Source organism: Equus caballus, chromosome 8, assembly GCF_041296265.1.
Source record: "Equus caballus isolate H_3958 breed thoroughbred chromosome 8, TB-T2T, whole genome shotgun sequence".
NCBI classification, from domain to species: domain Eukaryota; kingdom Metazoa; phylum Chordata; class Mammalia; order Perissodactyla; family Equidae; genus Equus; species Equus caballus.
Genome location: NC_091691.1, coordinates 101,582,042 through 101,607,480, shown reverse-complemented (window position 1 = coordinate 101,607,480; position 25,439 = coordinate 101,582,042). Strand labels below are relative to the sequence as shown.

The following is a 25,439-nucleotide window of genomic DNA, read 5'->3' as shown; positions in this document are numbered from 1 at the left end:
CACTGCCCATCTGTGCTGCATGTCCAGGTGCTCTCCTGGGCCCGAGCACCTTGTCACTGGTTGAGGAAGACGAAGGATGGCCTCACGGAGATGATTCCACCAACCCCTCACTCACACGCAAGGAACTCTGTCCAGGTGCCGAGCAGATGCGGCTGAGCATCTGGACGGCCAGGGACACCCCTCCCCAGCTATGTCTGGCACGCACTTAACTCGTGTGCCTCTGTGAACAGAAATGGTAACGGTACAGACCTCATGTGGACAAAATTAAATAAGCACAATGCCACAAACCTAGCGAGCATTCAGTAAATGCTTGTCATCATATTTTCATATTAAAATTACAGACTTCAGAAAATACATTTCTATTACACGTCGACCAAAACTGTAAAAAAATAAAATCCAGCTAATTTTTGGAAAGATTAACCCACCTGAAGGTCACATGAATAAAACTATTAATATGATTGTTTAATGTGGTTAAGAGCTACAGAAGCGCTAAGCGCCACACTGTGTAGCACATAGAGAGGCCGTGCTGACGTGCACACTGACGGGACGTGTGGTTACACATGAAGGGAGGATGGGTGCTGAGGCCACAGCTCAGCAGTGCCAGGACTCGGGCTGCCCCACGTTTGTGACCACTCCTCTCATCTTAACTTATTCTCCTAGTCTACCTCCTTGCTACTTTCTCTGATTCCTGCTGGAACAAAGGAAGATGGGTGTTTCCTCTCACATCCCCATAGTGACAACTGCGTTGGAGGAGTCTGGGGGTGGAAGAATGGTTCAGGACGACTAAAGGGCGGGGACACGGAAACGCCGGAACAACTTCTGAAGGGAGGCAGGGCTGGTGCCCACTGGGGTCGAGGAGGAAACCTGTGAAAGAACATGCTCTGACTCTGGGCAGGAAGCAAGGGCTTCCAAGCACCAAGCACGTGCGAGCTCGTTAGGAGAGAAGAGGGGGCAGAAGACAGGGGCACAGGGGCGGTCGGGGCGGCGGCTAGGACAGCGCTTTTTCACATGGTATTCTGATTCCTGACTCCACTGACACTTCTGTTTCTTGTACTACTGGTTTGAGATCATGGTTATTGATTTCTTAAAGTTCTTATTCCTTCATTCTAAAGGGGATGAACTCAATTTCATCCAATGAAATATAACTCTCAGAATAGTACTGAACATGCAATATAACACACAGAGTATTTCTGAACAGGTTAGACAAGAAGCAGATGCTCACCAGAGTGCGCTTACTGCCGGACTAACCTGCTTCAGGTGGGGCTCAGGGGGAGAGATTTGCTAAAGCTTCAGAATCTAGGAAGGACACGGCTACAGTTCTGCTAATGCAATTCTCTTCATCTATCCCAGGAAGGAGGAGGTATTCTAGGCTTTGCCTCGTCTCTGTCAACCACCTGTGTTGCAGTGCCGTCGAGAGTGGCACAGATGGCTCCATAGACCCTCCCCAGCTGCCCTCGGCTGGTCCTCACATGGACCCCGAACAGCCACTAGCAAAATGAGGCACTAGCCTTGGTCCAGTCTGACTAAACTATCTGGATGCCAACAGTTTTTCCACAAGTGTCCTTCTTCTGCCCCTTGGTCCCAGCCAGGATGCCACACTGCCTCTCTCATCACATCTCCTGAGGCTCCGGAGATCTGGCCAGCCCCTTCCTCTTTCCCATCTTCAATGACCCGGACACTTGTCAAAGCTCCGGTCAGCGATGCTGTGGAATGCCCCAGTGTGCGTTTGCCTGCTGCCTTCTAAGGACTGGACTGTTGGGGCAGAAAGGGCGGCGTGTCCCCCAGTGTGCAGCACTAGGAGGACATGGCGTGTGTTCACTGGTTACATGACTTCTGCCCACTTGGTTAAGACGGTGTCTTCCGGGTTTCTTGCTGTTCAATTACATTTTTTCCCTTTGTATTTGTATCTTGGGAAAACTGGGCCGGCCTGGCGGCATAGAGGTTAAGTTTGCGTGCTCCACTTTGGCAGCTTGGGGTTTGCTGGTTAGCATCCCAGGTGCAAGCCTAGCACTGCTCATCAAGGCACGCTGTGACGGCCTCCCACATACAAAATAGAGGAAGATGGGCACAGATGTTAGCTCAGGGACAATCTTCCTCACATACACAAAAACACAAAAAAAATCCAGTTATCTTGGGAAGACACTTCCAGACAAAGCAGCTACTGTCTCTCTCCATTCCTCTGCCCACGGACTTCTGTGCCCACTGGGGCCTCTGCACAGCACTTACTGCTCTGTGTTCCCACGTGCCTTCCCAGCTCCCTCATGCTCTCACCTGTGGAACGGAATGCCCCACTGGGGAGGGGTTCTCTCTCTCTCTATATTAGTAAGGACTTGGGGTGTTGGCTTTATTCTGGGGTTATAATGGAATACCACTGTTATTTATCTTGTTGCTCAAGATGCTCCAAGTCTGGCTGTCAGGCACTCTTCCAGGCTGAGGCCTGTGCCATCTGACATGCCACCATTACTGGTGGTGTTCATCTCTGAGCCCATCCTTACTTTCTGGCTCACAGCTGCTCCAGGCTCATCTTGCACTTTCCCTGTCTAAGGTGCTGGCACTCCACTTAGTGCCTGACGGCGTGGCATCTCCTCTGGGATCTGGACACCGGGTTGCTCCCTGCCACTGCACTCCCGCTCAGCAGATGACCTAGGACATGTGTGCACACATGTGTCTGTGTTTCTTTCTGCATCTGTCTGTACCTGCACTAACATGCATCACCTGACTCCCCCCAGCCCAGCAGCCCCCGCCTCATAGTGAGAAGGCTGGTTCTCGTCTGCCGCCACACAGCACCATCCGCTCAGCCCTGGGCCACACACAGAGCAGGTCCCTGCAGAAACACGTGACCCACGGAGTTCGGGGTTGTGCGTGGCTCTTCTGGTCTCCAGCCTCCCAGCAGACTCAGACACTTTTCCCAAAGTGACTTAGAGCAGCTCCTCTCCTCCCCCACCCACCCTGACCCTATGAGACTGTGACTCAGCGCCGTGTGGTCAGATTCATCACAGTCTGCGCTCCAGCTCTCCCGACTCCTCTCTGGGCGGGCCGCAGTCCTTAGGGTTCTGAGAAGTGCAGTCTCGTGCCCAGCACAGTGCCAGATGGAACAGACCCCTCACCCCAAAAGTGACCCTTTTCAGTCACCCCCTCCCACCCCAAAACCTTTGGTACCACTGATCTGTTTTCTGCCCCTGTAGTTTGCCTTCCTCAGAGTGTCAGATAAATGGGATCATACAAACTTTTGAGTCTGGCTTCTTTTGTGTAACAAAACGCATCTGAGATCCATCCGTGTTGTTGAATTGATGGTTTTTCTTCTCATTGCTAAACACTCTCCCACTGTATGGCTGTGCCAGTCACTGGTTGAAGGACATCCGGTTGTTTCCAGTTTGGGGCAATTATGACAAAGCTGCCATAAACAGTCACATACAGAATTTTGTGGGAACATAAATTTTCATGTCTCTTGGGTGAATACTCAGCTGTAGGCTTGCTGGGTCCTATGGTAAGTACATGTTTAACTTTACAAGAAACTGCCAAACTGTGTCCCAGAGTGGTTGTGCCATTGTGCATTCCATCAGCAATGAGTGGGAGCCGCTGTTGCTCCATATCTTTGCCAGCACTTGGTATTCCTAGCATTTTAGATATTTGCCATTCTAATAGGTTGTAGTAGTATCTCATTGTTTTAATTTGCATTTCTCTAATGAAAAATGATGTTGAGCATTTTTCCATATGTTTACTTGCCATCTGTACATCATCTTTGGTGTGGTGCCAATGCAGGTCTTTTGTCTATTTAAAAAATTGGTTTGCTTTCTTTTTGAGTTTTGAGGGTTCTTCATATATTCTGAATACAAGTCCTTTATCAGAAGTGTGATTTGCAAATATTTCCTATCAGTCTGTGGCTTGTCTTTTCATTTTCTTAACAGTGTCATTCACAGAACAAGTTTTTAATTATGATAACGTCCAATTTATCAACTTTTTCCTTTATGAATCATGCTTCTGACCCCATATCTAAAAACACTTTGCCTAACCCAAGGTCATGCACGTTTTCTTCTAGAGGTTTATAGTCTTACATTTTACATTTAGGTCTATGACCCATTTTGAGTGAACTTCCGTAGAAGGTGTGAGGTGTGGGCTGAGGTTCTATTTTTGCCTGTGGGTGACCAATTGTTCCCACATCCTTGTTGACAAGATGATCCTTCCTCCGCTGGATTCCCTTTCACGTTTGTCAAACATTGGGTGACGTGTGTGGCTCTCCTTCTGGGCTCTCTGTTCTGTTCCACTGATTGATGTGTCTATCCTTTGCCAATAGTACAGCACCTTCACAGCTGTTTTACAGAAGGTCTTGAAATCGGGGAGTGTGAGTCTTCCCATTTTGTTCTTCTCTCCCCAAACTGCTTTGGTAATTCTAGTTCACTTGCCTTCCCACATAATCTTAGAATCAACTTGTCAATGTTCAACACCATGGAGTTTTTCAATCCATGAACACGCATGTTACACCTTTCTGAAACCTCTTTCACTGTGTTTTCGTTTTCAGCATACGGACCCTGCACATACGTTGTTAGAGTTAAATCAAGTATTTCACTTTTTTAGGCTATTATAATCAGTGTTTAAAATTTTTTCAGACCCAGACTGTTGAATTAGTTTTCAATTAGAAATGATTAAAAATATTTTTTTCTTGTATCCTGCAAGCTTAGTTAAGCTCACTAGTCCAGGAGGTTTTTTGTGGATTCTTTAGGATTTTGGCATCTGCAAACAGGTATTTGTATTTCTTCCTTCCTAATTTCTGCATTTAGTGTCTTCCTGCCTTAGCACTATCATTATTAAAATTACGTAAGGATACAAATACACATTTCAAAATCTAAAACCATTTTGAGAATATTTAACGGAAAATGAAAAATAGTAAAGTAGTCCTAATAGTTCAATATCTGACCTTCCACGGATTTTTAAGAACCTACCTGACCTCTGACAGTCAGTACAACCACAGCCAGTGTCTCCACAGTTGGTAAGTAGTTTAGTTTATCATGAACACAGAACTATGTACCAGTGACTGAGTCTACAGCTACGAGTCTGAGATGCCTCGGGAGCACGTGGGCAAGCTTGGCTGACCATGGTCACCTTACCAGTCCTGACCCCTGCATCTCAGCTCAGGGGGCTTTTCATAAGAGGCCATAGACCACTCAGGACAAATAAAGTCATCTGTAGAGTCAGGAGAGGGATAAATACATAAAGACAGGACGAACTCCCTATCATACTGGCAGCACCCAGAAAATTAGAAATGACTGTACTCATCACAATCAAAGTTTAATAACCCAAAGCAGAATCTGACCTTCAAAAGAGGAATACCAAATATTATTGTTACAAATACATCACTCTCTGAAGGGATGAAAATCATATGGATTTAGGAGGAAGGAGGAAATGTTGCCTCTCTGTTGAACTGACTTGCCCAGTGGTCACTGAACAGACACTGTGTCCCAGCAGGTGTTGGCTGATCTTGTTAGAGCAGGCTGTCAAATAAGTATCAAAACAGGGTATTTTATGTCAAAGTGTAGCACTCTCCTCTGTTTTGCAAGGGATGTGCTCTCTGCTTCCCTTGATTATCTTTGAAGGTATTTTATAAAGTTACTGTGACCTGAGATTTCTGCTCAGAACTCGTCAGAACTCCTAGATAAATTATTCATTGGACACTTACTTATATTCCAATTTGAGGCTTATTTTATGCTGCTGCCCTATGCTCTTGTTTAACTATTATTTAATTTATCCTGAACTTACATTTTCTTTTCCTGACTAAATGCAGGCTTATTGAGACCAGGACCCACCAGCCCCAGCACAGCACCCTCCACAGACCTGCCAACACTGATGGAGCCAGATGGGCTACACCACCGCCCAGTGCCCGGCTATCAAAGGTACTGGATAGCAGAGCAAAGTGTAATGTTCAGAAAACTTGGCCAACGTTCAGAAGCAATATACAGCTTCAAAATATTTCTCTGGCTTCAATAAGAAAAAAACTCTCAATTTTTATCAAGGTAAGTGGTTCAGTACCTCAGTGCTACTTTGTTTTCAAAGGACTTGAAGTATACCAGATTTTTAAAGATGTATATACTGGCCCAGTGGCGTAGTGGTTAAGTTCGCACACTCTGCTTCAGCGGCCCAGGGTTCACGGGTTCAGATCCCAGGCGTGGACCTACACATGGCTCATGGAGCCAGCCATGGCCATGTCTCACATAAAATAGAAGAGGACTGGCACAGATGTTAGCTCAGCAACAATCTTCCTCAAGCGAAAAGAGGAAGATTGGCAACGGATGTTAGCTCAGGCCAATCTTTCTCACACACACACGCACACAAATACACACACACACACAAAAATACACACACACACCATGAAGACAAACAGTACAGATTTTGGATGTTGCAGAAAAAGATCCTAGAGAAAATAAGTGACTGAACTCTTGTCAAAATAATTTAGGAATGGGGTCCTGACTTTAGGATACTGACACATTCTGAACTGTTGACCACCTTGCCAAAACTGGGAAGGTAGTACCCTTAACGTGATCCAGCTTAATCAGAATCGCACATGGTTTCCTGACATCCCCTCATGTTGAATGTATCAGCTAATGGCATGGAATTGACCGACTCATGCCTATAGTCAGAGATGAGCTGGCTAGTCAAGGCAAAAACCTGTGACCTGTAAATGTATACACTGTACTTGGAGTAACTCAGAAACCCATAAGAAAGATGCTGTGGGTACACTCTAAATCCTTAACAATGGTGAAAACATGTGTCCTGCCAGTGGTCAAGTCTGCATTTGCACTCAGTCCTCCTGATAATTCCTCCCACCTTGACCACCTGGCAGCAACAACCGGGCTGTCCTGCAGTGACCTTAATGCAACTTAGATACCAAGATCCCGACGGCCTCCAATTTTAGGGTCACTCATCTCGTTTCCTACTCTTACAGGAAAAGCTGTCTCCCCTTCCATTTGGGAGGCAGTATTGAAGCCAACATTTCTGGAGTCTCTGGAAATAAGGAAACACACGATCCACCAAAATTATAATTATTTGCAATAGCTTCCTGTAGTTTTTGGATCTTCAATCCTATTCTGCTTTACTGAAGGATAATGGTTTTACCATTTTAGGATATTAAACCAAAGAGTTTTCCTCTACTTATAATATTCACAGTGATGTTAGCGTCATGACAACAATGCTTGAGATATATATATGTCTTATTATCAAATCAAATACTATCAAATATAAGGCTTGGTATTTTATTCTACTTTACACTATATTAGTGAGCTAGCCTTACTTTTGTTTTGATTATAAAAGTAATACGGACATTTTGTATTTTTTTCAAGGAACTTTAAAATCTTAATTCCATCAGATCCTTACAGCACCAAGAAATCCAAAGATCTAAGTGGCTCCAGCACCACTCTGACTGGTTAGTGGTCAGCTGGGCTCACGTCTGGCTGCTTAACGCCTCATCTAATTCTTTCTCATTACACCATACTGCCATAGCTTTAAACGTCTGAGTTGATAATTTCAGGTTATCAACTGTAAACCCAAATTTAATATGGGGTTAGTGGGTTTTGTTCTCAGCGTTGGTTCAGGAAAAGCCAGCCTTTCGGAAGATTCCAAAGCCGCCACAATTTGTATTTGGGGAGTTAAGTGGGTCTTCCACCCCATGCAGCCTGTTTTCTATGCTATAAACATACACTTTCATAAAAAATGTGATAAACTCAAAACTTCATTCAGATATATTTTAGTCTTAACAGAGCCTAGTTTTAGGCCGAGTGAGTGAATCTTTTGCATAACTTCAGGGAAGCATAGTTTTCTGGGTGGACTTTCTTCCCAGTAGCGTTACTGCAACAACAGCATCTGGGTCTCAGGGGCAGAAACACACTGTTGATAGTTTTCAGATATAGTTCTGAAATCCATAAGTAGAGAGACTGGGCACGCACAGGAAGTTCCTAGTCAAGGCTCCTGGTTTTCTAACTGTGGATGCTGCACCATGCAGCACACAGGCAGGAAGAGGGTCCTGTTGCAACACAGCCATGCTGGCCAGGTCCAGCCACAGCCAATAAGCATCCTTTACACAGAAATAGGACAGGAGCTCCTATCAGCACTGGGTGTGCTCAGGAGTCTATCTGCTAAATTCACAAAAGTTCCACAAATGGTTTACAGCACCCTTTAATATTACAATTTTATGCATGATATCAGAGCTTTATTGCAAACATTTAAGAAAACAATTAGTTTCCCTGGTACGTTTTCCCCTTTTGAAATTTAACTCAAAAGGAAAATGCCAAAAATAACTAGTAGAAATGAAAAAGTTATCTGGAAGGACAGAGAACAGATTATTTCAAACCTGCTTGGAAACTGCCTCACGACTGACTGGCACATTTCTCATAGCAAATCTTCTCATAAAATGCCAGGAGGGTTTGCTAGTGGCTGGAAAGGCAGCCTAGCCTCAGAGCGTACCTTGGTGAGGTCCTTGTAGAGCTCTGGGTAGAGCATGGCCATCTCGGGCTTCACATCCTGGTCCAGCACTAAAGAGAACACGGGGAACATGGTGTATATGGTTGCATATCTGGAACCGAGAGGAGAGTCACGTCAGGGCGAAGCTCACGCAACACCACGAAGACCTTTGCAATCGGAGGCCAGAGGCTCAAAACTGAATACAACAAAAGTAAGCGGGCAGCCAAGTACACTTTTTCCTAAAATTTAACACTGACCTCATAGCACAATCATGTGGTCTATAAGCCACAAATGCCCACAGGTAGCGGAACCTATTTTTTTTTCTTTTTAAATTAAACTTTTCATTTGAGATCATTATGGACCTGCATATAGTTACCAGAAACAACAAAAAGAGACCCCGAGTGCCCTTTGCCCAGCCTCCCCAATGGCAGCATCTTGCAAAACTGTAGCCCAATCCCCCAGCCAGGGTGCTGGCTCTGACCCAGTCCAGACACAGGGCATCCACCGCCCCAGGGCCTCTGGATGCTGCTCCCCTCTCGCCCCTAGAGCCTCCACCACCCCAGGGCCTCCGGATACCGCTCCCTTCCAGCCCCTAGAGCCTCCACTGCCCCAGGGCCTCTAGACGCCCACTCCCCTCCTGCCCCTCCTTAGCCCTGGTCACACTCATCTGTCCTTCATCTATAAGTCTGTCATTTCAAGGTTATCTGCACACAGCACAGAGGAGATGGCATTTGGGGGTTGGCTTTTCCCCTTAGCCTGATTCCCTGGAGAGTCACCCAGGTGTTGCTATACCAACAGTTCCCTCCTTTTGATGGCTGAGTAGTATCCGTGGTTGTGGATGAACCAGTCTCTGTACCCCAGTCATTCACTGAAGCACATCTGGGTTAGTCCCAGTTTCTAGTTATTACAAATAAAACTACTATAAACAGTCACTGCACAAATTTTTTTTTGTGAAAGTAAGTTTTCATTCATTTTGGACAGAAATGCCATATGGGATCATATGCCCAGAAGTGTAATTTCTGGGTCACATGGTAGTGGTATATTTAGTGTTTTAAAGAAACTACCAAAATGTTTTCCAGAGTGGCTGCACCATTTCACATTCCCACCAGCAATGTAGGAGATCCAGTTTCTCTGAATTCTCACTATAATTCGGTATTATCACAGATTTTTTAGCCATTCTGAGAGGTATGTAGCGGTATCTCCTCATGGGTTAAACTTGCATTCCCTGATGGTCAGTGATGGTGAACATCTTTTCATATGCCTTGGCCATCTCTATCTTCTCTTGGGCGAAGTGTCTGCTCATGTCTGTCATCCGTTTTCTAGTTAAACTGCTCTTGCTGTTGCGTGCTGAGTTCTTCACATATTGCTGGACATGTGGCTTGCAGCTATTTCCCTCTGGTTCCTGGAAGAACTCCTTCCTGGATGGAGCCGTGTGCCGTCCTTTCCGGCAGCACTGGAGACGGGGGTGCTGTTCCTTCTGGCCTGTACTCTGATGAGGAACCTGCTGCCACTGGAACTGTTCTGCCCACAGGGAGGGTACCTTCTCTGTCACTGCTTTCAAGGTGTTTATCTTTAGTTTTCCTAAGTTTGACTGTGATGTGTCTTGGTGTGGATTTCTTTGAATTTATCCTATTGGGGGTTTGGTGACCTTCCTGAATTCCAGTGAGGTGTAATTTCAGTGTGCAGTGTAGCAAGTTTGGACAGTGTTTACAGTCCTATAACTTCCTGCATGGTCACAATACAGAGCATTTCCATCCCTTGTGACCATCCCGGGTCAACACCGCACACTGCCCAGCCCAGGACAGGCAACGGAGAATCTACCCACGGCACTATAGGGCAGATGTGCTTCCCCAAGTGTCACATGGATGGGATCAGACAGCACCAACTCCCTGTGTCTAGCTGCTTTCCTGGGCACAAAGGCCTCGAGCCTTACCCAGCATGGTGTGTGTCGTCTGCCCTCCTCTGCTGCTGTGTGGATTGAAGGCAATGTGTTCCCCTGTCCGTCAGCTGACGGGTGGGTTGTCCCATCTTGGGTACCACAAAGACAGCAGGGCATGTCCACGTACCAGTCCTTGTGTGGACTCGTGTTGGCTCACGTGGAAGCGTGTGATTAATCTTACAAAAACGGCCAGGCTGTGTTCTGGAGTAGGCTCGCTCTTTTGCATTCCTTCCAGCAACATGCTCCACATTCCTGGCGATTGGTACCATCAGCCTTCTTAATGTGGCCTGTGTAGCGGTATCTCACCGTGGGTTAAATTTACACTTCCTATAACTGATGATGTTAAATAGATTTGTGTGCTTATTGGCCATTCTTAAATCTTCTTTTGTAATATATGTTCAAACCATTAGTCTTTTTAAAAAAATAGAGCTGTGTGAAGACCATGAACTATTCCGGATACAAACCTCCTGTCTGATAGGGGTTCTGAAACCGGTTTCTCCCAGTCTGCGTTTTTATCTGATTCATGTAGTCTTTAGAAGAGCGAAGACTTTTAATTCTGATACAGTCCATTCTGTCAGCTTTTCAATGGTTCATGCTTTTGAACCTAAGATATTTGCCTATGGAAGGGTTCCAGGATTTCCAGCTGTTACTCCTGGAAGTTCAGCAGCCACTTCCCCTCTGTCGGGCACTGGTCCCTGCTGCCCACTGTACACTGTTGGAAAACAGGCTTTCAAGTGTTTTATCCTGTCTTCCAGCTGGTAGAGCTTCGAAGACAAGCCCCAAACCCTAGTGATGCGCCTGCAAAGCTCAATGTCTCTCAAGGACACGTGTGCAGTGGAGAATTTCTCTCAGTGCCAACCCTCTCCTGGGTGCCCGATTGGGACAACATCCAGCATCTCACAGCACTCCCAGGCTCTCTCCGTGGGTCCCAGTGAGGCCATGAAGTGATCCCACTCTTCCCGCCGCCCCTGGGGTTGGGGACGTCAGGTGCACTCAGGCTCTTTCCAAGGAGTGCCTTTGGAGGGGAGCGCACTCCCAGGGCCTGTGGGGGGTGCCCGTGCAGGCTGCGCGTGGGCAGTGGGTCGAGGGGGAGCACCCACGCCTGCCACCACAGAGCCAGCCCGAACCTCACGCCTGTCAGGCCTCACAGAGGAATCAACCAACAGTCCAGGTGGGCCTCCCCTGGGTCCCCGTTCCCAGACAGAGACAATGGAGTGAATAAAGATAAAAACCACGAACTAGGTGAAACTGAATTCTGTCAACTGTCTTGTAGCTTCTAGAGCCAGTTTTTTGATCAGAGGAGAATATTAATTTAGTCAGCTTAGATTCTATTTGATAAAAACAACACATTGCTTCCTGCACAACTCTTTCTATTTGTGTTCCAGCTGAGGGCAAAACTGATTTTATCACTTATTTTTGAAGAAGCTTAACCTGAAAACATCTCCCTTCCATTCCTACCAAATTTGGGGCAGTCACGCTTAAGAAAACTATAGATGCCTCATTCACGTGAGGGACACGCAGAGAAACTTTCAATAAACGCAATAAACAGCAGCTTTAAAAACAGTTGGGGCTGGTGCTGACGAGGGGAAGGATCAGGACAGGCAGGCCCAACACGGTCCTTCCGGGATCACCCCGTCCCTTAACTCTTCCTAATGTTTCAGAGCCATCATTTTTAAAATGCGAAAGAAAGTGAGAATGGTTATACTTTTCTTTGGCCTCCAAGAAGAAACGCACTGTACCAATTCAAGACATAATGAGCATCACTGCGCAAATTCTCGCTCCTTACAGTAATTCTGTAAGAATCACTGCCGGGGAAACGTAAAACCAGCCGCGGCTCACCTCGAGCACGCCCCCCGCCTCTGAAGCTGAGGCCCTGAGCAGCGGGCCTGGACTCGGCGCACAGCCGCCCCACCCGGCGGACTGCTGGGCACGCGGTCACTCACGCGGAAACGCCCGCCGGCCCAGGGCGGCCCGCGCCCGCGGAGGCTCTCCCCGCTGCGGGCCCGGCTCGGTCCCTCACAGCCTCCCTCGCGAGCGCAGGACCGGCTCCCAGCCGAGGGCGCGGAGGGCGGTGACGCCGCGGCCGACGCTGCTCACCTCGCGCAGGAGTTGAGGTGGCAGCAGCCTGCTGTGCGGAGGACGCGCTACTGTTTTCCTCACGACTGATCTACTTACAGACCGGAGGCGGCCGGGCCAGGCGAGGCGGGCGGAGAGGACCTCCAGCCCAGAGAGAGCCCGGCTGGCGGGCTCGGAGCGCGCCGCCCACTCGGACGCCGCTCACGTCCGGAGCCGAGCTCCCAGCTCCCCCCGCGCAGCCCCGCGCCCACAGCACAGGCCCGGCAGGCTCCCGCACTCGCCGCCCGCGCTCCTCCCACAGGCGGCCCGGCTGTGCGCGCCCCGCCCCGCCGCCGCCCCTCAGCCCCAGGTGCCCGCCTCAGCCCCCCGCCGCCCGCCTCAGCCCCCCGCCGCCCGCCACAGCCCCGCGCCGTCCCCCTCAGCCCCGCGCCGCCCGCCTCAGCCCCGCGCCGCCCGCCTCAGCCCCGCGCCGTCCCCCTCAGCCCCGCGCCGTCCCCCTCAGCCCCACGCTCGCCCCTCAGCCCCGCGCCGCCCGCCTCAGCCCCGCGCCGCCCGCCTCAGCCCCGCGCCGTCCCCCTCAGCCCCGCGCCGTCCCCCTCAGCCCCACGCTCGCCCCTCAGCCCCGCGCCGTCCCCCTCAGCCCCGCGCCGTCCCCCTCAGCCCCGCGCCGTCCCCCTCAGCCCCACGCTCGCCCCTCAGCCCCGCGCCGCCCGCCTCAGCCCCGCGCCGTCCCCCTCAGCCCCGCGCCGCCCGCCTCAGCCCCGCGCCGTCCCCCTCAGCCCCGCGCCGCCCGCCTCAGCCCCGCGCCGTCCCCCTCAGCCCCGCGCCGTCCCCCTCAGCCCCGCGCCGCCCCCCTCAGCCCCGCGCTCGCCCGCCTCAGCCCCGCGCCGCCCCTCAGCCCCGCGCCGCCCGCCTCAGCCCCGCGCTCGCCCCTCAGCCCCGCGCTCGCCCCTCAGCCCGCGGCGCCACCTCCCCACCCCCCCAGCCGTCGCCCGCGGCAAAGCTCAGCCTGACTCCAGGAAGACTCCCCGAGTTCCAGATCGCCCCCCGCCCCGCGCTCCCAGGGGCCCCCGGGCCCAGCCACAGCTCTGCCTATGACATCCGCTCTGTGGGAGTCACACTCGCTGTCGGCTGGCTGTCTGGCTGTCCGCACAGAGCTCCTGGTCCGCAGGAGGGCCAGGGCCTGCCGAGCCTGGGCGCGGGAACTTCCCAGGAGAGGCCGGTCTAGACGGAGGGAGGCGGGAGAGGGAGGCGGCAGGGAAGGGCCCAGGGAGGGAACACCAGGTGCGAAGGCCCAGAGGGAGATCTGGACCTGGGAGAGCGCAGGCAGCAGGCCAGCCGTCAGCCCAGGCCCCGCGGGAGCCTCAGCCGGGGCAGGAAGTGGCCGCCCTCCGGTCTAACGGAGCCTGAGCCGGGCAGCCCCACGCTCCCTGCCTCTGGCCTGGGACTCAGGGAGCTGTGAGAGCAAATGCATCCCTAACAGCGCTCTTCCGACAGGCTGAAATAAGTCACCTTTGCTCTCCGCTGACCTGAGCTAAGTGCCGCAGGAGGAGGGCCTGGGAGGGGCAGCCGCGGCCGTCTCCACCTTGTCCCGCTCCTCCTGCGAGCTGGGGGCCTCACTCACGCTCCGGCTCCGGCTCCCGGGTCTCCTTCCTCACCGGACGGACGGGACGAGCGCTCGGAGCAGTGACTGCCGACGCCATGGCTATCTGACCGCCTCCCACCGCGCCGGGAGGAGCCCCGGCCGGCGGCTCTGAAGTGGGGCGTCAGGGGAGAAGCTGTTTACCTGGCCACCGCCCCAGCAGGCACCCTGACTTGACCTCCCGTGTAACTGCAGAGGGCGAGGACCGGGACTCCAGCTGACTCGCTTTAGCAGTAAATGCCTGCTTGGTGATTTGGCGGCGCAGTGAGCACGGCTCTCTGGGGACCGCATGCTCGCAGCACCCTGGGAAGCTCTCCCCTGAGCCGCCCGGCAGGTCTCCAAGGACCAGGCCCCACGACCAGCAGGGAGACTCTCTGAGTCTCCTGGAATCTGTTCGGTCCCATCCCAACACGTCTGTTCTCGTGTGTCTCTGCTGCTCATGGGGCACGGCGCCATGGGGGTTAGCCGTGTTCCAGTGGGAGAGGAGCAGGCTTCCGGAAGCAGCCTCCTCGAGCCCGGCCAGCTCACCCACCTCATTATGCCACGGGACGCTTTAAAAATCTTGGACCAACACAGGTCCTGACTCAAACTGTGGCTTCCCCAAGAAAACAGAAAACCTAATGAGAAAACTTAGCATGGACAGCTTTGTCTTCAAGTTCCCCCAAGCAACACATGAGTTTCTTGCATCAGCATTATTCACTCTGAATGCTGACTGCGGAAGGAAATACTCAGACGAGATTCTAGACAGGTGTCTTTCGGATTAAAAGCTCTCCCCACGCTGCCGCTGAGCAGTTCACTTACCCGACCATGAGGAAGCCCTGGTACAGAGGGACAGACGCGAAGTAGAAGACGGAGGAGAAGACGGCCTTCAAGAGAGAGAGCAGCGGTTAGTCCTGTGGCTTCGTCTCCACGCAGGCTCCTTGGGCCGTATGCCAACACCCAATATGACATGACTACGTCAAGTGAACAGAGGGTCCCGAGCTCTCCCCAGGGCCCGCCCTCTACGGCAGATGGAGTGAGGGCCGTGGTACCTGCATCGTGGAGATGATGAGGCCCCTGTGCATGACGAATTGGCCGAGCGCTGCAGACCTCTTGTAGCTGCTCCGCCCGTGCACCATCAGCAGCCGGCCAATGTGCTTGAACTGCGTGATGGAGAAGTCTGCTGCCAGCGAGGCCTGCTTCCCCTCCTGAAAAGGAGCCCCGTGCCTGCTGAGAGCCACCTTCCAGAAGCGGCTGTTAGAGCTCCACCTCAACGGGAGGAAGACTAAAGTCCCTGTTCAACCTTGAAGGGGACAGCCTACCAGGCACACCGACAGCCACAGGGACTGCTGAGGTGAGGGGCAGCGAGAACCCACACGGGTGTGGGGCACGTGCCCACAGGCAGCTGGCTTTATGGAGCTGCTCACCAGGACTCTGGAAGAATTCGCCTACAGCAGCCTGCTGGTATCAGAGAAATTAAGAGAGTGGCAGAATGTGACACCAGCTGGAGACGGGCCTGTGATGCTGGGCATCTTCAAGACAATTCTCTACCCCTTACTTATCTCATAGTTAAGAAAACAACCCCCCTGATTTTTCACAAAGCTGCTGAGGGCTGAGTGAGGCAGCTGATGAGAAGCACTTCACGTGCTATAAATGATAGTGACAGTCAGGCACCCGGGAGTAAAGCAGCCAAGGGAAAGAGCTGGGCTGAAACCAGGCTCACTTCCGGATCTTTCTGGGCATGTTTTTATATGGGCACGGAAGACAAACCTCAAACAAGAGCTCACCGTTGGCAGGAGACACAGACGCCCAAACATGACACCATGTGTAAAACACGAGGGAGAAGCCGGAGGGGCTGTGGGTGGCCACCAGAGGTTTGCCGAGGACTTGGTGACATCTGAGCTGAGCCTCATGGGGAGGGGACTATGGGTTTCAGGGTCCTGCACGCCACTTGAAGAGCAGCGAGGACACCGCAGGTCTCGGCACTGACGTGCTGTTTCCCACCTGCGTTTCACGAAGGGCATCACAGAGTGACTGGGGCATGTCCCAAGCGTGCAGCTCGGAGAGTGCTAGAGAGCGGGCTCTCAAGGACGTGCTAACTGAGTGCAAGCAAGAGATGACCGCGACAAGAGGACAATGTACCTTCCCTTCAATCCCGATCCCACAGTCTGCTGCCTGGATCATGCTCACATCGTTTCCTCCGTCGCCTGAGAAGCACGAGAAGTTGTGAAATGAAATAAAACACCTGGACGTGACCCTGTTTTTCTTTTACCAGTAGAGGCTGTTTTAAAAGGTCTTCTAATAAAGATGAAGTAATTCTGGCGTTAGAGACTGAACACGATTGTGCCTTCAAATCTCAGGACTTCAGTTTTCTTTTTCTTTTTTTTTGAGGAAGATTAGCCTTGAGCTAACTACTGCCAGTCCTACTCTTTTTTGCTGAGGAAGCCTGGCCCTGAGCTAACATCCGTGCCCATCTTCCTCTACTTTCTATGTGGGACGCCTACCACAGCATGGCGTACCAAGTGGTGTCATGTCCACACCCAGGATCCGAACCGGTGAACCCCGGGTCGCCAAGAAGCAGAATGTGCAAACTTAACCGCTGTACCACTGGGCTGGCCCCAGGATTTCGGTTTTCTTAAAGCTCGCCAGTTAACAGGGCGAAGCCACCTTCCACCACCTCGGCGGCCCTGGCACACACAGGACATGGCGGGGTGCTCACCGATGGCGCATGTGCGCTTCCCGGTGCGCTGCTGCAGCAGCTTCACAATGCGGGCCTTTTGGGTGGGCGAACAGCGGCAGCACACCACAGCGGGGCACTGGCAGGCCAGCTCCGCAAGCTCGTGCTCGTAGTACCGCAGGCAGACCTGGAAGACAATGTACTGCGTGACCGCCTGGTCATCAGCTGAAGCTCCCACGGCTGCAGGAGAGTCCCACGGCCCCTCCAAGTGTGCCACGTGGGTCCTTTTTGGGTCTCTTTCCCCAGGGGACGGCCACCCTGCCAGCTGGGGATTCAGTAGTGATGGACAGGTATACAGAGGAGGCAGGGGTGAGGCGGGAGGAGAGGCCAGCATCCAGGGCCTCTGCAGGACAGAGCATGGTGGCTGCACAGCTGCAAGGCCATGTGGAGGGGCAGCAGTGGCGGTCAGGGGCCAGGCGGGTCTGGGAGTGGGGACTCTGCATCTCATTGTGAGCATCACTGTAGGCCAGGGGTTTGCACAGGGGACTGACGAGGCGCCCCCTCACTGATGTGACCCAGATGATGGAGGATCGCTCCATGGAGCTCTCCTGACTAGTCTGTCTTCGTTCAGATGACCTCAGCCCCCTTTTCCCAGCACTTGGCTAAAAAGGGCTTTGTCTGATCTTTAATATAAAACACTCTTAGTATCAACCCTTAATTCCCCATCTTGGTGGGGAAAATAATCCCCAAAAGCTACCTGAAGGCTGGGGGTCCCCTCACTGTGCTGGATATTCTGAAAGTGACCTCACCACGAAGGGTAGGCTGTCAGAGATCCAGGTTCTGAGACCTGCAGCATCACTACCATCAACAGTTCCATGTAGGGGACTGTGTGTGTTGTCCCCCATGTCTGTGGCGGCTTGGGAAACTGCTGATGACCGCGTGTGTGCATGTGTGTGATGTGTGAATGTGTGAGAATGTGAGTGTATGTGTGTGTGGGTATGTGTGTGAGTGCATGTATGTGCATGTGTGCATGTGTGTGTGAGAGTGTGTGGGCTACAGATATGGAGTCTGAGGTCACATGTGTATTCCTTTCTCTTTTCCTCTTGTTCTCTGGTGGCAAAGAAGCTCAAGGCCATGTCTGCAGACCCCATTGGGGCCACACAGCCTAATTCTTGCAGAGCGTCTTTATGCTGACTTGACCTTATTTTTCACTCTTTATTTTCCCTTTGCTCTTTCTCATTCACATAATTTAAGACTGATGTGATACTCTGTTTTTTTGCTAGCCATCTCAACCTTTTTTGGAATATGTCAGAATATAAGAAAACAAAATAAATGGGATGTCATATTAAAGAGAAAGTCACTGGTCCTCAGCTGCAGCTTCTCCCATAAAACATTCATAATGAAAGTCAATTAACAAACTTTGTTAAAAAGACAAGAACATGGTCTACATCTGCAAGCTCTAGTTTAGATCCATAAGCTATACATCATCTGATCAATTACAATACAGTCAGTTTCTACACAGCAGACAAGTGCACATTTCTGCCTTCCACCCAGCCAGGAACCTACCTAATGCATGGAACGTGAGGGATGTACATGCACAGCATGGTTCGGGTTGGAGGAGAGTCACCAACACACACGAGATCTCAGCCAACCTCCAGAAGATGAGAAGTGCATGGAGGCAGGTGGACAGATGATGCACACGAGGAGGAAGGAGCAGGTGGACAGATACACTAGGAGGGAGGAGCTGGTGGACAGATGCACACGAGCAGAGAGGAGCATATGGACAGATGCACAAGGAGGGAGGAACGGTGGACAGATGCACAAGGAGGGAGGAGCAGGTGGACAGATGCACAAGGAGGGCGGAGCAGGTGGACAGACGCACACCAGGAGGGAGGAGCAGGTGGACAGATGCACAAGGAGGGAGGAGCTGGTGGACAGATGCACAAGGAGGGCGGAGCTGGTGGACAGACGCACACCAGGAGGGAGGAGCAGGTGGACAGATGCACAAGGAGGGAGGAGCTGGTGGACAGACGCACACGAGGAGAAACCACCTCTGTGGGTGCCCCCTGTGAACAGTTGAGACCAGGTCTGATGCACTCTGCCCACTTAAAACCTGGGATGGCTGGCTAAATCCTGCTTATGGCAGGTACTTGATAGATATCGCCTAAAGTTGGCAGATTTAGAAATAGAGACACAGCATATTATCTCGTTTCACGGAAACCTCGATACCAGGAGACCAAGAAACAGAAATAGTACAAGATGTTGCTTTTTGGGAGAAGGTCTGGGAGGCAGGGGAGTGAATGTGTTCTCCAACATCAGGTTTCTCTGCTCTTGACTGCCTACCACATATGTGTATTTTTGGTGACACAAAAATAACAAAAAGATTTCATAAAAGATGGTGGATTTAATACAAGTAGTTACTTTTGCTCCTTTCCCCAATCCCATTAAAACAACTGTAGAAATAAGTCCTTTTTTCCTTTAAAGTTCGGCACCTGAGCTAACAACTGTTGCCAATCTTTTTTTTTTTTCCCCTGCTTTTTCTCCCCAAATCCCCCCAGTACATAGTTGCATATTTTAGTTGTGGGTCCTTCTAGTTGTGGCACGTGGGATGAGTGGTGCCATGTCCATGCCCAGGATCTGAATCGGTGAAACCCCAGGCTGCCGAAGTGGAGCACGCAAACTTAACCACTCGGCCATGGGGCTGGCCCCAAGAGAATTTTTTTAAAAAGATATAAATCTACAAGCAGGAGCCAGACGACAGGAGAAATTAGCAAAAGGCTTTGGATGCTGGAAAGCAAACAAACTCATGACAAATGGCTGGGCAGCTGTGAGAAGTCTTCTAGAGCCAGCTGTGAGAGGAGCTGAGAGGCCGCACGAGGCCCAGGTGCTGATGGCAGACCACTTGGAGCTGAGGATGGAGAGGCGCCAGGACTCGGACCAGGCAGACACGTCCCTAATCCCTCCCTCTCCAAATGAGGCCGCTTGGGCAGCTGTGCCCTCCTGCTCTGGCAAAGACCGGGGCTTGTCCTCAGGAGAGGGTGAACCTTAACAAGGAGGGCAGGAGGGAAAGGGAAGAGATGGAAACCAGGAAAGAAAAGATAAAGGGATTATGGCCTCAGGTCCGGAGGCCCAAGATCCGTCTTACAGGCACTCCAGGAAGCGAGAAGGGGAAAATCAGAAGTGAGGAAGCCGTTCATCATTTCTTCCCAGAGAACCAACAGATACAAGTCAACGGAAACACACCAGACCCAGCACATTAATGAGAAGTGTGATAAGAGTGGGGGTCCTGCAAACTTTCAGAAAGGGGGGACCCCAACAAGCCTCAGAGGGAGGGCTTGGAATTGAAGGGCTCCTCCTGGCTCCCCAGCAGTTGTGCTGGGTGGCAGGTGGCAAGAGGATATGGGAAACCCTCCTGGCTCAGAATTCCATCCCAGGCAAACTGGCCGTCAGGTACGAGGGTAGGATACAGACCTTCCCTTCCCATGAAAGGCCTCAAAAGTTGATCTCTGTGGCTGCTTTCCAGGAAGCTAGAGGAGGAGGTGCTCTCCAAGAAGGAGGAGTCCAATGATGACAGCAGAGGCAGTGGGACATGGGGACCCTGCGGATGAGACAGCAGTGCACGGTGCACCCCTCAAGAGCCCAAGAAGGACTTCTCCAAGAAGGAAAACTGAATTAGTGATAAGTACAAGGACGAGCAAGAGAAAAAAGACACTCATTAGCTCGGGGACAAAGAGACGAGCAGGAACAAGGGCTGTGGCAGCAGCCGCAGGCTCAGCTCTCCTGGTGCCATAGCCCCTGAGACGCTGACTGCCAAGACAGGCCACCCGGAATCTGTGTCGGCCATGCTGGGAGGGCACGAGGAATGAGAAACAACCCTCGACTTGCAGGGCAGAAACTAAATAAAATGAGCCAAAACTCAAAATCAAACAGGAGTTATGCAAAGGCTGTTATTTAGACAGTTGGAAACAAAGGCCAAAATAGGAGGCCAAAAGCAGCATCAGGGTGTTGGGAAAGAAGGGGGAGCGGGAGAGCAGCACAGAACAGATGCGCCCACATAAGCCTGACAGGAACAGCATGCTCACAGCGTGCACCACGGCACTGCCATGAGAATGGAGACCAGGTGGAAACCACGGGCTGTCTCATGGAGACAGTGGGGAGAGGATGGAGCTCCCTCCAAGACCAGGGGGCCAGGGAGGTCTGCCGGGAGGCGAAGACGGGTGGGGGTGTTGCACTGCTGGGGTGGGGGGCTGCTGTTTGACCCCCACTGTCCAGGCTCCGCAGTTCAGTCTCTTCTTGAAGCAGCTCACTTGACTCACAAGGGAGTGAGGCGATGATGGAAGCCTGGGGGACATTCTGTATGATTCCCTGGCCCATGGAAGTTTATCATCTGCTCCAAGAACCCGATGGAACGTGGCATGCCCTGAGCTACCATGTGACCTTCTGGAATGGGCACAGTGGCAGGTTAAAGATGGCACTACTGTCCCTGCTACTTCTCTGGTGAGAGGTGGGCTTGACCCCCTCCCTTGAATCAGGCTGGCCTTAGTGGCCTGCTTGACCAAGAAAATGTGACAAACATGACAAAGGCTTGGTCCTAAGGAACCACACAGCTCCCCCAGACTCCATGACCACTTGCTCTGGGAAGCCAGAGGCATCCACGAAGTCTGAGAGAGCCTGTGCACAAGCTGTGTGGAGAGAGAGGCACCCAGCGGGCCCAGCCATTCTGGCTATCTGGGCCCAGAGGCAGATCTATGAGCAAAATGAGGAAAGACGTGACTTGACCCAGAGAGGACTGGCCAACAGCCAGGCCGCAGGCCCTGGACCAACCCCAGCTGAGTCATCTCGGCTCCTGCATCAGGGCTTCCCACAGTACACGCCAGGGCCTCAGGTCTCACACGTCCTCTGTCCCACGGGGCGCTCTTTTGGAAACACCCGTTTGGATACATTTAGATAAAGACTATGGGTAGCACAGTCAAGACTCCAAGGCAAGATGTGCTATTAACAATGAGCACAAGGCCTAGCACTAAAGAGAACTGTGAATAAGCCTCAATTAAATCAGCCTCTAGAATATTGAGTGTTATCACCCTGACATTGCCATGACATTTCTCCAGGCTGTAACTGCTCACCAGAGTTGCATATTCCACTTCTAGGACGGTAAAAACTTAAAAAATAGTAGAGATAAGCAAAAGCAGCCTAATAAATACATTTGACTCAGAAAGCCCTTAGTCCACCAGCAGGAAAAGCAGACACATGTTTGGTCAGAGACCAGCCTCACCTCCAGGGAGACGGACGGACAGACAGACAGACAGACAGACAGACATGTGCTTGGTCAGAGACCAGGCTCACCTCCAGGGAGAGGCACAAACAGATAGACAGACACGTGTTTGGTTACAGACCAGCCTCACCTTCAGGAAGAGGCACAGACAGACAGACAGACACGTGTTTGGTTACAGACCAGCTTCTCTTCCAGGGAGACGCACAGACAGACAGACAGACAGACAGACACGTGCTTGGTCCGGGCCCAGCCTTACCTCCAGGGAGTCCCCAGATATGACGAGGGCACAGTCATGCTTCCTCCGAAATGCATTCAGCTCCAAATGGGCCTCTCCTCGACTGGTCACCTCCACAGAAGGGAGAAAGCACCCAGATTACAATGTTGCCTAAATCAGAGCACCGACAAACAAGCCCGTATTTACGAATCACAGTGAGATCTTTAGACACATCACCTAAAACCAAAAGCTGCTTGACACACGAAGTCCTACAACAAACTGCTCTTTCAAATTCCTCCTGCACTGCTGGGCACACACACACAGTAATTTACACTGACTGTTTTCCGAGGTGTGGCACCTCAAAGCAGGAAACGTGCGCTGTGACGTGCAGTGAAGGCACCACGATTCCACTGCGAGCGTGACCAGGAGAAGCGGGCCTGTGGCCACAGGGGAGCAGGCTCGGGAGTGATGACGGCCTCTGCACAGCTAGGGAAGATGCGCTTCCCACAGCAGAGTGCGGCAAGCGTCAATTACAGCTCCTGGTCTTTTCACAGGCTGATGGCACGGGGGTGGCTCTAACGCCAGGGACACAGTTCTTCAGAACTCCAACTCAACACCTTAAAACCCAGGGCCCCATGGAGGGAGCTGAGTCCCTCAGGGCCACCCAGTACGGGGCAGGACAGCCCATCTTCATAGCAGGCCCAGTGATGACAATACTTGTACAGACTGCCTCTGCCGTCTCTGCCACGGTTCTCAACTGAGCCTATTCACTCAAGCATACACAATATCGGGGGGTTAGACGACCTGAAGAGCAAAGTTAGGTCATAATCTTGAAATATCATGAATTTTAGAGTGAAAACATTTCAGAAACCAATTTGCTGGTTTTTGACATTCTTTGGAGATTTTATGGGGCATAAAGGAAATGATATATTACAGGACTGAAATAAATTAAAAATTTCATGTCATTCAAATTAATCTCAGAATCATTGTTAAATAGGTAGGTTTTATTGTGGAAATGTTCATTTGTGGTGCTATAGCACTGAAAAGTCAACAAAAATTGATCTGAAGTTTTATCAGAATCATTAATAATTTAATTGCAAATAGTAGTCTGCAGGGCCTAATTTGCGATTCCAATGCTTCCAAATAAACTACATTTACATGTAAATTATATTCAAATAACTATTTCTGTAGGTGCAAGAGCTTCATTTAGAAAAGTCACAGACACACAATGTCTGTTCACCCACCATCAATCAAGAGCCAAGAAACTTTTATTTTTTCTTTGAATTAAATTTAGTCATAACCTAATATATACAGTAAACACATAAATTTAGATAATTTCTATTAATTTTCTTTGAGCTAATTAAGAAGAGCATTTAATCTGAAAATGGCAGTAGATTACAAACACATTCCTATTTTGTATTGAGAGCTTGTTTCACAAAAGCAGCTTCTGGACTATAAGCAATGTGTATAACTAATAGAAAATGTAATTTTTATCAATGCACACCTTTATAAGTTGACTAGTCTATTTTAAAATATCTGGTTGTCAATAAATAATTCCAATAGTACAACAGAAAAATACTTTTGAATTTAGACCTTGCTTCACTATATCAAAAAGTAGCTTTTTGATCACATTTAATGTATATAACTAATAGAAATCTATTTTTAACGTTTTTATAAATTGAATAAGAAATTACATTTCTCTTTTAAAACAGATATTTAGTAATTAATAAAAAATTGCATACACATTCTCCCAAAAACAGTAGGTTTTAGTTGTGAAATAAAACATTTAAAAATCAAAGTGATTTAGAGAAATACTTACAGGTCTGAAAGTGTGGATGTCTTGTGTTCTAGACACCAAATGTGAACTTTTGGCAATGCAAGTGGCTGTCTCAAGTTTATCACCCGTGAGCATCCATATCTAGGAGACAATTTAAACTGGTGAACTTCAATACTACTACACTTTCATCTCCAAAAAGGGTCTATCCTTGAATGGATATTTGCACACCCATGTTTATAATGTCACTACTCATACTAGCCAAAACATGGAAGCAACTCAAGTGTCCATTGAGAAATGAACAGATAAAGAAAATGTGGTCTATACATACAATAGAGTATTATTCAGCCTTAAAAAGGAAAAAAATTCTGACACAAGCTACAACATGGATGACCCTGGAGGACATTATGCTAAATGAAACAATTCAGTTACAAAAAGGCAAGTACGAGTCCACTCACATGACTACTAAGAGTTAGATTTACAGAGACAGAAAGCAGAGCCCGGGGTGCCAGGAGCTGGGGGCAGAGGGAACGGGGAGTTAGTGTTTAAGGGGGACAGAGTTTCAGATTTACAAGATGAAAAAGTTCTGGAGATGGACAGTGTGCTGGTTGTATAACAATGTGTGAATATATTTAACGCCACGGCAGTGTACCCTTAAGAAGGGTTAAGATGCATAAAATTTTGTGTTATGTCCATTTTGCCACAATAAAAAAAGATGCCTCTATGGACTTGCTTCGCTAAAACAAGTAAGAGCAAAGTGGTGTTTGGACTCAGCAGCTGAGCTCTGGAGGCACGTGGGTGACAGGTGGGGTTTGGGAACCGCATGGCTGAGGCTGGCGAGGACCTGCACAAGCCCAAAGGCAGCATTCCCACCGCCCTGATGCCAGACCAGCAGGCATAAAGCAAAAGACACCACACAGCCTTGGGTTTGCAGAGCTGGGGGGCCCTGAGGATCCTCAGGCCTGCTTGTTGGTCTTCCAGCTGGAAACTGAGGTTCAAAATGGGTAAGCAGGCAATCGTTAAGCCAAAAGTTGTTTCTATCAAACAAAACATGTCAAATAATAATAAAAAAATTACACACACATGCACACATTATGTACATAAATGTCCCCAGACTAAAAAGAAAGCAAAATCAGGACACCTACGGTCCTGATTATAACAAGATAGTTTATATATATTTTATATAACAGCAAAAACCTTGCAGTAATTTCTCCTTATCATCTGAATTCTTCAGGTGTCTTACATATCATATATAAATATACATTTTGGAAATAGCAAACAGAAGAGACTTACACAGTACACTGATTCTCTGCTCAGGCGTAATCTACTTGTGGCTCTTTGTGTCTGAGGATTTCGGTTTTTTATTTATTTCACACATTTGAACTTCCTTTACTAGCCTGGACCTAAGATTATGACAC

General features: G+C 50.1%; 1 protein-coding gene across 22 annotated transcripts in view; it reads right to left on the bottom strand.

Annotated features, from left to right (window-relative positions):
- Positions 1 to 25,439, bottom strand: part of ATP9B (ATPase phospholipid transporting 9B (putative)) — a 287,141-nt gene that overhangs the window by 9,789 nt on the left and 251,913 nt on the right. For all 22 annotated transcript variants that reach the window (XM_023648016.2, XM_023648017.2, XM_023648021.2 and 19 more), the window contains 7 exons: positions 24,067 to 24,165; positions 22,290 to 22,379; positions 16,804 to 16,948; positions 16,227 to 16,291; positions 15,137 to 15,292; positions 14,907 to 14,971; positions 8,452 to 8,560 (listed from right to left, as the gene is read on the bottom strand). In XM_023648016.2, the coding sequence (XP_023503784.1) occupies positions 8,452 to 8,560; positions 14,907 to 14,971; positions 15,137 to 15,292; positions 16,227 to 16,291; positions 16,804 to 16,948; positions 22,290 to 22,379; positions 24,067 to 24,165 (729 nt within the window). The remainder of the gene's footprint in view (positions 1 to 8,451; positions 8,561 to 14,906; positions 14,972 to 15,136; positions 15,293 to 16,226; positions 16,292 to 16,803; positions 16,949 to 22,289; positions 22,380 to 24,066; positions 24,166 to 25,439) is intronic.